The sequence below is a fragment of the Danaus plexippus genome (genome assembly GCF_018135715.1).
Source record: "Danaus plexippus chromosome 9 unlocalized genomic scaffold, MEX_DaPlex mxdp_24, whole genome shotgun sequence".
In the NCBI taxonomy this organism is placed as follows: domain Eukaryota; kingdom Metazoa; phylum Arthropoda; class Insecta; order Lepidoptera; family Nymphalidae; genus Danaus; species Danaus plexippus.
The window spans coordinates 1,824,241-1,838,423 of record NW_026869847.1 but is presented as its reverse complement, the minus strand read 5'-3'; the positions used below and the strand labels follow the sequence as shown (position 1 = coordinate 1,838,423).

Genomic DNA, 14,183 nt, shown 5'->3' with positions numbered 1-14,183 from the left:
AGTAATTAGTTTCTAATTAACATCGCCGAGGAAGTTTTGGAAGAAATTTAGATAAAGCAGCCCAATTTTGGTATAAGATTTTAACTTACAGAAGATGGACTTATAGGTTATGTACTAATTTAAGTTTCAAATAACAAAGCCAAAACTTATAATTTTGTAACAAACAAACTAACTACTTTAGATACAGTTTTATATTTTGGTTAGTTGCATGCTTTCCTATGAAATCCATAGGATTAGGAATCTTATGTAGAGACTAGTACTTACATTGTCCATACTTAACTAGTATTGTAATCATTACATTTAGTATCACATTTGCTGAAGCAAAGCTTATGAAATGTCAGGCGACTCAGAAATTTATTACGAAGGAAAGGGTAAAAAAAACAACTGATTATTATAAATTTGAACCATTTATTATAATATATTATGAATTTATTGCAAAAGAAGTTGTGCCACTATACCAATGACTAGGTATCGTGATATGGCCTGACGTCCCACGCCTTGATGTAGCTCCGCTAAACTCTCTCCTGTAGAAACAATTAAAACATAAGTAAGGCTTGTTTCTAATGATAAGGACTGCAAGACGTTTATAAAAAGTATTACAGAAGTATTCTTAGAACAAGATTGAGTTCATGTATTTTTTGTCAGATATCTCTACATTTACCTTATCATCAGGTTCTTTTAAATGAATGAGGTAGGAGTGTTTTATGGTAAAACAATAGTGACTAGTCAGTGATTGTTTATTTATAATAAATCAATCAAGAAAAATAAAAAAATAATAAAGAAAATTCTTACATATAGGCTTTACCTTTGATAATGTGTAATATAACATGCGCAGGCGCAGGTGGTGGAGGGGGTGTCCGTGCGATGCTGCAACTGTACTGCCCCCCATCGTCACCTCTGACGCGCGCTACGCGCAGGACCGAGCTAGCGCCGTTAGGACCAAATTCCGTCCTTACACTAAGCAACGATGGTTGATTAATAAATTAATTATTGATCAACATTTGAAATAAGAAGAGAGCCTCAACTCAGTATATTTTATATAAATTCTGAATTGATAACTTATGAAATGATATTTACTGGACATATTTTACTCTTTAATCTCATTAAAAGTGATATTATAGAATTGTAATCAGAAAAGCTCCCCGAAATTTATATCAAATTTCATCTCGTCTGCTCGTGATCACGGTTGATATATAGGAACTGAAACCTCGGTATTGTGTAGTTATAAAATAATAAAGAATCGCTTAGTATCTGAAAAACTTACTTTCATTTTAATGAATACACGCAAAATCTTAGATATCACTCTCGTATGACATATCATTAAATATTATTTTATATTTTATTGAACCCGACAGTTATTTTTGTTTTTCTTAATTAAGATAAGTATATAAATGATTTTATGGATTCACGTTTATATTGAAAAAGTTTTATATATCAATTCCGAAATCCTTTTGTTGTAATCAACAGTTTCAAATACGTTATGTATGGATTGGACTTTTTTACTTAAATTTATTATATTTACCTAATTCCACCTCTAGTTGTGTCATCGTTGAGCAAATCATCTTTCCTATACCAAAGTAATGAAGGTCCACCCTCCATACGCAGGCCTCTCACTTCGCATCGCAATGCCACCGTGCTGCCAAGTTCGCAGACTTGTTCGGAGACTGGGGCACCAGCTCCATCTACTATCTGAATTGACACCTCTGTAAAAACAAGCCAAATTTAATTAACATAAGACTACAGTATCGATATTGAGGTTTATTCCATTCCACTCTTCTATTATTATTGAATGTAAAATGACTATAAAAAGATATGCCAAAACTCAACGTATGATTTAAGTAAGTTATCATAATTTATTACTATATAGATCGATAGTTAATACTGTCGTTGTATTAATGAAATACACATGTTTAAGTCTCATTAATTTAATGGGCACTTGCCTTATAATTTATTCATGACATACATATATCAAAGCGACATCAATGATCTGATGAAATACGGAGATTCTTTAAAAAAACAAAGAGTTTTCGGTTTATTTATTAACGTACAAGGGTTGTTTATTTTGTAACAAAATTGAATCATAATATTGACAGTGGGAACTTTTAATAAAGGTTATTAACCGGGACATTGTTTTCGAAACAAAAGGTTATTGTTTATCTCATATTTTTACAGTATGTACAAATGTCGAGATAAAATAATGTAGTGTTCATAATTCATAAAATGTTTCTGTAAAACAAATTGTATTACATATGTAACGAAATTAACTCGAGTCCTATCCAAATAGGTACCAACCTAAAACTATTTCTATAAAATTTTTAAAACATATATATATATATTTATTATATATGTTTTAGTCATTAATATTTTCTGAAGTAAGCGTGTAGGTATTTAATGCATGAATGTGTTAAAATGATGCACGCAACCGTTTAACGAATTACTGCCATTATATCCAAAAAAAAATTCATTTTGATCTGGGATTTTTTGAACTTCTGAACTGATTTTAAATTCACACTCACTAGTAAATAAGTAGATCAATTTGTTAAACGAATGTTACATTTAGATTTAAGGTCCTATGAGGATAATCGTGACTGGCTTAAAATTTAAATATTTTTTTAATTATACCAAACCACAGCGTGTATTACCTTGTAAAGACATGATACGGCAAGGCTTTTCAATCGTACGTACTGATCAAAGTTGGTTCCAATCTAATGAATACCATACCAAAACCCTTATGCAAAATGAATAGTATTTATAAGTCATCCTATTTATGGGAACATTTTCTTGAATGGCTTAAAGCTGTATTTAAAATAATCGATAAATTTCAGTGTATTAGAATACGCGTAGGTATGAAAAAACTTAAAATTTGAAAAAGTTCATTGGCGTTATATTAAATCAAAATATAACTGCTTTTTTAAGTGCGGATTCACTCACTTACTATAAAAGCGGTGACATGCAAAGATGCCAACATAATTTTTATCGCTATGAAGTCCGCGCACAAACTGTTTGTGATTTTTCTCAGATACGGCAGCATTTTTATTTATGAACAGAAATAGACATAAAAATTGCTATAATTTAAACTTAGTGTTCAGAAGACATTAAGTTATTTTATTATTACTTTTTTTTTGTTTTTGTGAGCTTAGATTTTTCTTTTTTAAAATAAATAAGTCAGTATTCATTTTTATAAACCCCTGGCAACCGCAGCGTACTTCGTTTATAACAGGGTTACAGTGTTACACAGATAGTAATAATTTCATACAAACCCGAGTATTAAAGAGGTCACAGTTTTCGATTACAATCTAAAACAAATTTATGAAAATTTCTTTGCAATCGTAACACAAAGTACTGAACTCAAAAAAATCATTTTCGAATATGACTAACCTTACAATCCGCAGCCATATTGTTTTAATTTATTACAAGACCGTACTTATTCCTTTTATTGAAGTTTCCACGTTTATGGAATACAAATATGTTTTATAAAAACTATACAAAAAAATTTCAGTAGCGTGAGCTAGAGCTATGCGGACTGTGATCGTCTTCACGGCTTTTTTAAATTGAAAGCTATATTCTATAAAATACTTATATTATCACCGTACGAAAAATATAAAGTCATTTTTCATAAAAAAATGAATATTACATTTTATTACTAGGCACTTTTTAAGGGAGTCCAAGGTTAGTTATTTTATTACAAAATTAAAGTGGTATCGAAAACGGTTGCGGGGAAGCAGGTTTTTAAAATTCGATGTTTTTTCAAGATTGGTGAAATATATTAATTCACCAACCTCAAATAAAAGAGCCAATTTTGATAACCCGCTTATTATTTAACTAGTTATTATTTTTTATTACGTTTTAAAATCCCCCTGAGCATTATGTCGTCAGTCAAAGATGGCACGCGTAATCGATTAATCATAAGCCAATATGCATAATTATGGAATAGATCTGATACATTTACGTCACTGGACCATCTTTGTATCAAACACACAGATATTGATGTCAAACTCATAATACCCCTATTTGGAGCTGGGAATTAAATACATAGTTAAATTCTACAAACATAAAAAATAATGATTCTTCAAGTTTCTTTTAAATGCCTGTGTTATAAAATAAGAACAGAATATAAAATTTTGTTTCGACAAATGTGATATTTTATAAAACTTTATAGTGTAAAAATGTCTTGTTACTTAATTCTAAAAGAATATATATTTTAAAAAAAAATCTATGAAAATTTAAGGTCTCATAAAAGTGGATTATTAAAATCCAATGCCAACTTAACAAAAAAATTAACAAGTACCACTACACACACAACAACTGATTTGATTTAAAGGTATTTTTTTAAAATAATAAAACACTAAAATGCAATGAACTACAAAATTTAAAACTAACATTTTTGTACTTATGGTAAAATAAACTATAATTGTAGAAAACAAGTTGTACAAATATGCAAATTATATTTTTCTATTCTAGTTTTAACATTAATTTCATGAACCTGTGTTCATTCTGGCCAATAAATAAAACTTTCTCTTATTTCATCCTGTGTGAATTATATACCTGGAACTCGTAAAGTAACCCTAGCTGTTCTGGGTGGATGGGCGGATAATTGACAGTCATAAAAAGCCGCATCGGTCGGCCTAACTTCTTTTATTTCAAGCCGCCAAATATCAGGAGGGATGAAACGAGCTGAGTACCTGAAAGATAAATAAGTTATCGTTGGCAAATGTAATAAGAACCTCGAATGCCAAACCAAATATGAAACGGAAAATGTATGGAGTTAGACTTATGACTTTAAAATAGTAAGGGAATTAAGTTGTTGAAGTGGCTTGTAGATGTTAAAAAGATATGTAAGTTTATTTCATCTTTATACTCTTTTGGAAATATCGTTGCTTTCATTATTACCTATTATCGGCAGTGTACTGCTGTGTTCCAGTCGTAAGCAGTTCCATTGGTTCTTCGTCATTTTTTCGACGTACCCATGACACCTGAGAGACATATATATATGCTTATAAAATATTCAGGTGCCAGGAATATATGTATAAAATAATCAAGATTTCGAAGTAATTTTAAATGTTTCAAAAATACTTTTTAATTCAAAGAAATACTCTCTGAAACTTTTAAGAACGATGACAAATTATTAATGGAAACAAATAGTACAAGTTTTTGTTTTTTGTTCTGTTTTACTGATTTGTTCTGCGTAGAGTGATAAAATATATTTCCCCGGAGAAACCATTCGACGGGATTGAAGTGAGATCACAATCCAGATAATCTTAACCTTTATTGAATGACCTGTTTAGCATAAAGTCAAAATAAATGCTAGAAGTAATTCAATAAACCTTTAGAGTTTGATGTGGTTGGCACCCGGTTTATTCGAGCGGGAATGTATATCACACTTCAATTAGTAGAGACATCAATCAGCTGAGCTATAAATGGTAATTAGTATCAAGCGAATTATAATGTTCGTGACGATCTTACATATTAATTAGAAATATCCACAGGAATAACATGATATGTGAATTAGGTAGTGTAGTAATTAGTTCACATATTGTGTAACGATAGAGACCAAATTAAGTTTTATACACACTATGGAACATTTATATTATGAAGACTTAAAATTTTTATTTGAGGCTTAGAGGTAAAATTTTGCGAAATCTACGTTCTAGGTTGTCCTTACAATATTTTCGTCTTATTAGTTTAAAAAAATCATAAAAGCTTTGTTTTAAACAAAAATATTTACACGTGTATATATAATATATTACCAGCTTGTCGTGGAGGGCATCTACTTTACAGTCCATGTGGGCTGTGGATCCCACAAGTGCTTCGATTTCGGGACCGGCTGCTACGTATATACTATTACCGTTGCTGGTTCTAAAACAAAAACACACTTATACTTATTTATATTAACTTTAAAAAAATTTACGCATCTTATAAATATCTCCAATGCAGTTAAGAACAAGTCTTTAATTGTCAAGAAATATTAAAAAATACTATGTAATTTTATATTATACTAAATTTTTTGCTTGGTTTTTATATTTTGTATAAGAAACTTTTTGATTGTAGTTACTTAGACAGTTCTAGGGATTTTTGTAAGCCGATCAAATATTGACTAACAACATAATTGTTCATGAAAGAAAAACACTAACTCTCACAAAACAATTTATTTACGTTCCCCAACCCTTAGCTAGAAGTAAACCGAAGTAACAACTATGTTAACAAAATCACTATTGGTTCGGTTAATTAAAATCAAAGCTCAAGTAAATGTCTATATAGTTCAAAATTATTAACTATCTGTACCGATTGTTTGTGAAATTAATTAGAGTAGGTATGTCGAAGTTTTGCCGTCTAGTGATTTGGATTTTCAAACTATAAATCATTACATAAGATTGACAGTCATCATGAAATTGATACTATGTAACATTCTTTATAAGATCTCATAAACTTTAAAAAGTCTGATTGAAAATAAGAATGCAAGAATCATGACTAGATTTTATTTTGATTTCAATACAGAAAAACTCAGAATAGAATATAAAATTGAAAAGGGATATTTCATGGAGGCTAAAAATATAAAAATCAAAATTAAGTCACGCACATACTGAGCACTCTGACTGCTAATCATATACAGGCAACCCTGTAGTGGGTGGCAATATCTTTTTAATGGAATTAGCTATTTTTCGCAAAATGATTTTTGGAATAAAAAATCATTATATCTAGTATATATAATTTTCAATAATGATTCGTTCTAATAGATTGCTCTGGCTACCTAACCTGCAGTTACTTGAATACATTTAGTTTTCAGTTTTTCTGCTGTCATAATATTAAATTACTTACATTAAAAATAGTTTAGGAACCTTTACTAAAACCAAATACTAGCAATACAATAACCGTTGTCCTATCTTTGATCATTACACAATGATCATTACATTCATTACACAATCAGCATTACAATAACTCCAAAATAACTATAGAATTTATATTATTATTAATGTCTGTACAACACAATAGTAATCAAAATCAGTACTGTATTAAATGTGAGCCTCACTTACTTTTCATTCCGATGATAATGTGTGTTGGAATAAGTATCGAATATGTAATTCAGTAACGGGGCACTTGAACCAGATACGCCTGACTTCCTCTTTCTCTCCATGACTACTGGACTTGCGATTGATGTACCTGCTGTGGGATTGTGAAGCAACGTGACATTTTCCACTGGCATTTCATTTACAAGTCGCGGATTTCTAATTCTCTTGTCCTCATCTGTCTGGTTGTCTGTAGCACCATCGTCACTTGAAAAACTGTGTGTGTCATTCTGGCAGCATGTAAGTCGTGATTTTTCTATATTTGTTTCGAAACTGTGTAAAACTGGTGAGGCATTAAAGGACAGTTTAGTTTCGTTATGAAGTTCAGTGCTGGTGTGTAGCATCTGATATACTTTATTCAGCATTGGTTGTGGATTTTTCTCACTATTTTCGTTTCGTATTGTCGAGGTGTCTGCATCTGTTCCTGTAAAATAATATTCAGTTAATGGATTAAGATTAAGTTAATTATCAAAAAAAATTATCATTTTCATTCATTTAGATCGATATTTTTTTATAAGTACATTTTTTTATTTAGCTTACTAAAAACACTCGTTCTTTTTTAAAGCTCAAATGTAAAAGGAGCTCCTCAAAAATGTTAGCCTATGTCCTAATCCGATGCCTAAATTATATTAAGGTTGTACCAAATTTCATAGTGACAAGAACTTGCATGAATAAGGAATAGCAAATAAAATTCTGTTATACTCTAATTTTTGTACACATAAAAGCTCTCGAAAAAACATACCAATCACATATATTGAACAAGAGAGCATTGTAGTATATGTGTATAATTAATAAAAATATTATATTACCAAAACAGACTACAAAGCTTTAGTAAAAGTAAAAATGTATAAAGACTGTATCCTTCCCCTTTAAACAAAGCGGCAACGTTTGGAAACTTCCCTCAGGAGATTCTAACGTGGAAATTCTAAACGTGTTGAAAACTTTCAAGAGAATTGCCAAAATACTCAAACGTACTAAGATGTTAAATAAAAACTACCAAATCGTGTTTACTGGTGTTTGTAAGTTACTTTGAATTTGATTTTTTTATTATTATTTTATTTTAAAAACCCTGCAGTATATGTATTTATATACCTGGGACACATTTGGATTTGACATAATACAAAACAAAGAATATTTATGTATAATTTTATTGTATTCAAACCATCCAACGTGTAATTTTATGAATCATAAATTATATTCAACAACAGCAGCTTTAAGTTTTGAGTAAATCTTTTGAAAGGCTGGGCATGGAAAAAAATTAAAAGGTATCTTTACGCCGTTAAATAAAGATTGAATTATATTCTGAAACCACTTCTCATTCTAAATGTATTAGCTTGAAGAACATCAAATAATATTATAAAATTAAGAAATATTTCAATAAGTAATCTGTAAACGTATGAAGTAAAAACATAACAATAGCTTAGTAATTTTACCTTATAGACAATTTTTTTATTTCAAATATGGAATTTCAAAAGAGACACTAACAAAAGGAAAGTTAATTTTTTTTTTCTGTGGTGACATATGTCATAACGACATTACGAAGTCGTCAGGACTAAAGTATAAAATGTATAAAAAAACGATTTAATCATTACATTTTTCTAAACTGCTGGGTTTAATTTCCATCGTATCTTATATCATTTTGAACAAACAATTGTTTATAAATTTAATATAAATTCTTATAAAAAATACCGCGATCGGTAACCGCAATGAGCGATGTCTTCTTAAATTAATTTCCTGCAACCATCTTTATGTAAATAAGGCCATCAAAATTTCCACAGCTTAAATCCTAAGCTTTTTAAACTTACTGAAAATAAATATTTATTCAAAGTAATGGGCTCTCATATTTTAATTAAAGGCGAATACATAATTTAATTAATGTTTTCGCCGAAACGTTTCAAATGCCTTCAAAGAGAAGTAAAAGAAATGCGTGGCGTTTTAATTCCACTTAAGCCTTGCCGGATGAGTTTGGATTAAATGTTGAGGCGAATAAAATTATGAAAGAGAGTAATTCGCCTCACTTATATTGCATAATGTCTTGCATTGTGTCCTTTTTATTATAAAATAGAAATTAAATAGTTCTTCAGATATCTAATACAAACTACGTCGAATGTCAATTATTGACTTCAGAGAGTTTATGAGCAGTTTTATTGTAACGTCTTATAATAAAGTAAGGATATAATGAAGTAATTTCGTATTTAAAAAGTGATATTTAATATATGTATAATGACGAATCAGTACAGTCTATTACAGTCTAGGAGTCAGACGTCTGCCATCAAGTATGTTGTTTTCGTTAAAGTTACATATTAGGAATTAGTAAATAATAATGAGATCTAAGACTTTTGCGAGTTTTATTCATTTAAATGATATAGTACGCGTGCATGCGTAGTATATCCGAAAAATATTAGTTTCGTTTAGGAGGTATAATCCTTCTAAAGCTTTAGGTTATAGTATTCTAAACTCGAGGGAACTTTTCCGATATCTTACTTTGAGAAGTGTTTTGTTTTTTGAAGACAAACACCATATTTACAGAATTGATATCATTTGGATATAAAGAGTCTACATATAAATGTAGGTATTAGGTATATTCTATATGAGTAAAAATAAAAAAATACTCTTGTTTGATGACAATATAATTTGAATCATAAGAATATTTTTAATATATTTCTTTTCGGTTCTCATAAAAGCCTAAAAAAATATTTATTACTAATACTAATACGTTCAATTCTCAATTAAAAATTATACATTATTATATCCTGTATTTAATAAATTAAGAAAGGAAAAGTTATACATATATTTACTGTCCAAATGGGTATACTAAAATAAATCCTTGTACTGCGTGTACATGGATGTTTGCAATTTCCAAATTTCGTTATCATCTCAAGGGTACGGTTTTCGTCTGTCGCTTCAACGCGGCCTTTGATCAGACCTTGGGAACTATATTGGAACAGAGGCTTTCGTTGTTTGAATTTATATGTAGCCTCGAGACTTATTTTGACATAGGCACTTCGTTTCACTAACTGGTTTATGTAATATAAAATCTAACTTTAATAAAACATTTGGCTTTACCATTAAAATTTTTTAGCAAAGATTTAAACGTAAATAATATTGTGTAACGACATCTGCGCTCATAGTATGTCACCCTGATATATTGAGGTATAGAATATCACATTGAATAATTATTTTGTAACGTTTTTATTATAACTTTAGTATTGAAATTATCTGTACCTTTACATGGAAGTGCAGCGAGCGCGGCTAAGAAGAGCGCCGCGGCTGCCGGCGCGCACATTTCTGCTACATTCTTGATAACACTGGAAAAAAAAATAGACTAAAGTAACTCTTAAAACATTAAAGGCTAGCATAGAAAACACAGACATTAAATTTAACAGAATTTTATATTTTTATACAAACTGAAAATATAGGCTATAACATTTTTTCTTCATGACTTATCCTTTTCAAAGAGCTTCACAATATTAATAAAATTAAGCAAACCGATGACATAGAAAAAGCTAATATTTTTCGAATGTCATTATTCAAAAAATAAATTTCGTATTATAGATCGATCTGTATGCGCATTTAATTAATAAATACTTAATGTTTTAGTCAAAGTCCTAGGTCACTTTTTGCAGTATCTAAACGGTGAGACAGGTAAGAACACGACTGATTTGTCAGTAAATTGACACTCATGGAGTAATGTCTTAATTATTATGTATTTAAACGTTTAGTGCTTAACAAAAATTACCCATCAAATGAATTTATTTATTATTGATCGTATTGTAAATAAGGAAAGTCTCAGTATTTTTTTTTAAGTATAATACAATAAACACATACAATACATCATTTATTCAAATAATTTTCATTCTGGTTAAACAGTCAAACAGACGAAGGTAGGGAATGGCAAACATAATCATTTTGAATTTAAGAATAAGAAAAGAAAATTGTAAAACCTAACATAGGTATTTTGTATGTTACAAATAATACATATATGTATCAAGTATTTTAAATAGAACGCTTCACAGATTAAAAAAAAAATTGATGTTAAATAATAATAAAAAACGTATTGTACATTTAACTATGTGTATTTTTTTTTCACTGAAGTTTTTTTATCATATATGTACGTGTAAATACTGTTGTTGTTCCCTTGTTTATAATTAAAAAAAAATAGCAAAAAAATTATATATATTTTATGGGTATTCTCAGACCCAACTCGAATCATGAATTGTCACGATGATATCCCTTAGAATGTGCTGGATTGATTATTAATAATGTATTTATTGATAAATTTTGCTTACAAAAAGTCATGCATATTAATTATTACCAAACTTTTTTTGAACCCATAAAAAAATATAAGAAACCAGTAACATAACGAAAAAAATATTTCAAACTTTAACTAATAAGTGCGTAACGTTTGTAGGGTTCTGATTGTGAAGCATTTTCAAGTATTATTAAAAACAAATTATCCTCTTATAGCTGTAAAGTTTCTTGAATATTGGAAAACAAAATATTATACATGCCAATGACTTTTGATCAACTTGAGTTTTAATGTGATGGAATAATTCTCTTTATTATTATTGGATTAAAAATTGAGTTAATATTAATTAATGGAAATGTAAATGGAAATTTTTTAATTAATATACGCTCTGTTTTGCTGAATATTAAATGGAGGGATGACGAATATTGACATTTGCCAATTAATATTGGGATTTTTACATGCAGGACAATGTCATTGAAAGCTAAATGTATTTATCCTAATCTTGACCTTTCTTAATTGATAAGAATTTGTTATAATCGCCTCGTAATATTATCAATGACTTTCTCTTAATTTTTTAAGAAAAGATTTTAAATTAATTCTGATTTCTATACAGTTAGACGAATTAGTAAAAAATACTCAAGTTACGTTTTAAATGGCCGCGTGCTTTTTATTATATTTGCAGATTCATTTGCAATAAAAGTGTAAAACTTAAGAGTTCCAAGGTACGAAACAGCAATTTGCCACCTAAGCTCACAGTTTTATGGGTAAACTTTTCCGATAAACGAAGAAATATGTTTTATAAAATACATTATTTAACTATCTTTTTTATAGAACATAGATTCGAATGCGGGATGAATTATAAGAATTAAAATTTTTATTGACTCATGACTTCTATCTCATATTTTGGTTGTGAGTATATAAATGAATAGCTTTTATAAAATAATTACTTTCATAGCTTATATAAAAGTCATAAAAGAGGTTTTTAAGTCTCTACAAGGCCCGCAAAGAAAGACTCTTGAGCTTATATTTCACATGAAGAGAGAATTTCTTTTTCATTCAATTTTATTTAACTTAAAAGATCTAGCCTTATGTTGTTACAAACGCGTTAGAAGTATTCGAATGACTGATTCATTTAAATAATACTATATATATTATTATTATAATATATATAGTATTATTATATATATATATGATTTTATTTTTATTCGTGTTTGTTTTTATTCAAAATTATTTGTATAAGAATATAATTTTATTTTTTAAATACATTTCAGTTTTTTATTGCTACTTTTAAACTGAATGGATATATATTTTTTTATTTTTTTCCAAAATAAAACTCAAGAGCAACAATGTAACTAGTGTGACCAAACTCTAAGTTTAAATATTTAAACGAGATCAGATTTTAGAAATAAACGAAGACGAAGTTCAAAGGGATGAAACTGATTTAAAAATATGTTTTGCTCTACAATCAAAGTTTACAAGGCTTTACAAAGGCTTTTGAAACTTTATAATAACAGAAGTAGATATTTTTCAAGGTATGTTTTAGCATTTTATATTATAAATTAAGCTAAAGAAGTCGTTTTTTTAAGGTTCATATGAATTGAACAGGAAAAACTTTTGATCACATTATTTTTGAAAGAGTCTCGCTATGAAAATATTAAAATGAATAATTTATTTGACTTGATTTTTCTCCCAAAAAGCTGCCTTTGTTTAATAAATAATAAAGAAAAAATTTCTACCTTATTATTAATACGTGTTTTTTTATTGGGTTTTAAATAATACCTCGGTATATTTTAATGTTTTGGCAGAATTTGACTTTGACTTTTGGTATTTAATACAGAACTAAACTAACAGTATATTTATTTGTCATATACAGTTGTGAAGTTAAGTAATATATTTATTCAATAATTCATAATAAAATAACTGGAGCATTAATAGACATCTCAATTTTATTATTTCAAATAGGAAGTACAGGAACGAAAGGCGTATGTTACGTCACGTGAAGAAATATTTCCATAAAATTGTGTGAAACACTTATATGTAAAAAATATAGTGTGAAATGAATATTATCAGCCCACATTCGTGTTTGTTTAATAAGATGTAATTTAATATGGATAACAAATATATGTAGCAGAACTTGTTGGAATGAAAGATTGATACTTGTCTTGAGTAACTAAGTCTTAGATTTCATTGCTATGTACAATAAGAAAACTGTTTGATGAAAAGCTATAAACAGTGGAGTTCTTTCAAGTATTGAGGTATGTAAGCTCAAAACGTGTAATTAATGATTTTAGAATGTTCAATTATAAAATGAGTAATGACTAAATCTTTTAACTTTTACAGATTTAAACTCAATCTTAATTTTATTTCTTGTCATTTAAGTATAGGAGTTTTAAGGGAGTTTGAAGACTACTTGTTGTATATACGAATGACATTTTATAACTAAATCTTGTCCACTAAAATTATGAGCACTGAAAATTACATAGCCTGATATCTTTGGGGATATGTATCATCATCATCATCATCATCAGCCTATCGGAAGCCCACTGCTGAGCATAAGCCTCTTCTCGCATGGAGAAACTCTTCAAACTTATGATTTGAAATTATAAGCTCAGGTTTCCTCACGATGTTTTCCTTCACCGTCCGTCAGTGGCGTCTAAATACTGTTAGAAAGTACATATGACTATGAAAAATCACATTGGTACTTGCCAGGTTTCGAACCCGCGCCCTCACGCATGAGAGGCGGTCCTTTAACCTCCAGGCCACCACGACTTTATATATGATATGTATATATTATCTTTAATCGATCCAAGTTACATAGCAGACTTACTTGAGCAAACTACCAGTAGAATAAAACATGAGTATGGTTGAAA

General features: G+C 29.0%; 1 protein-coding gene across 1 annotated transcript in view; it reads right to left on the bottom strand.

The window, feature by feature from the left end:
* Positions 1–403: 403 nt before the first annotated feature.
* LOC116767751 (uncharacterized) overlaps positions 404–14,183 on the bottom strand; it is a 39,991-nt gene continuing 26,211 nt past the window's right edge. Inside the window, exons 2-9 of the mRNA XM_032658221.2 lie at positions 10,290–10,372; positions 7,032–7,488; positions 5,748–5,856; positions 4,891–4,973; positions 4,546–4,682; positions 1,523–1,703; positions 806–957; positions 404–524 (exon numbers count right to left, since the gene is read on the bottom strand). Of these exons, the coding sequence (XP_032514112.1) occupies positions 430–524; positions 806–957; positions 1,523–1,703; positions 4,546–4,682; positions 4,891–4,973; positions 5,748–5,856; positions 7,032–7,488; positions 10,290–10,350 (1,275 nt within the window). The 5' untranslated portion in view covers positions 10,351–10,372 and the 3' untranslated portion in view covers positions 404–429. The remainder of the gene's footprint in view (positions 525–805; positions 958–1,522; positions 1,704–4,545; positions 4,683–4,890; positions 4,974–5,747; positions 5,857–7,031; positions 7,489–10,289; positions 10,373–14,183) is intronic.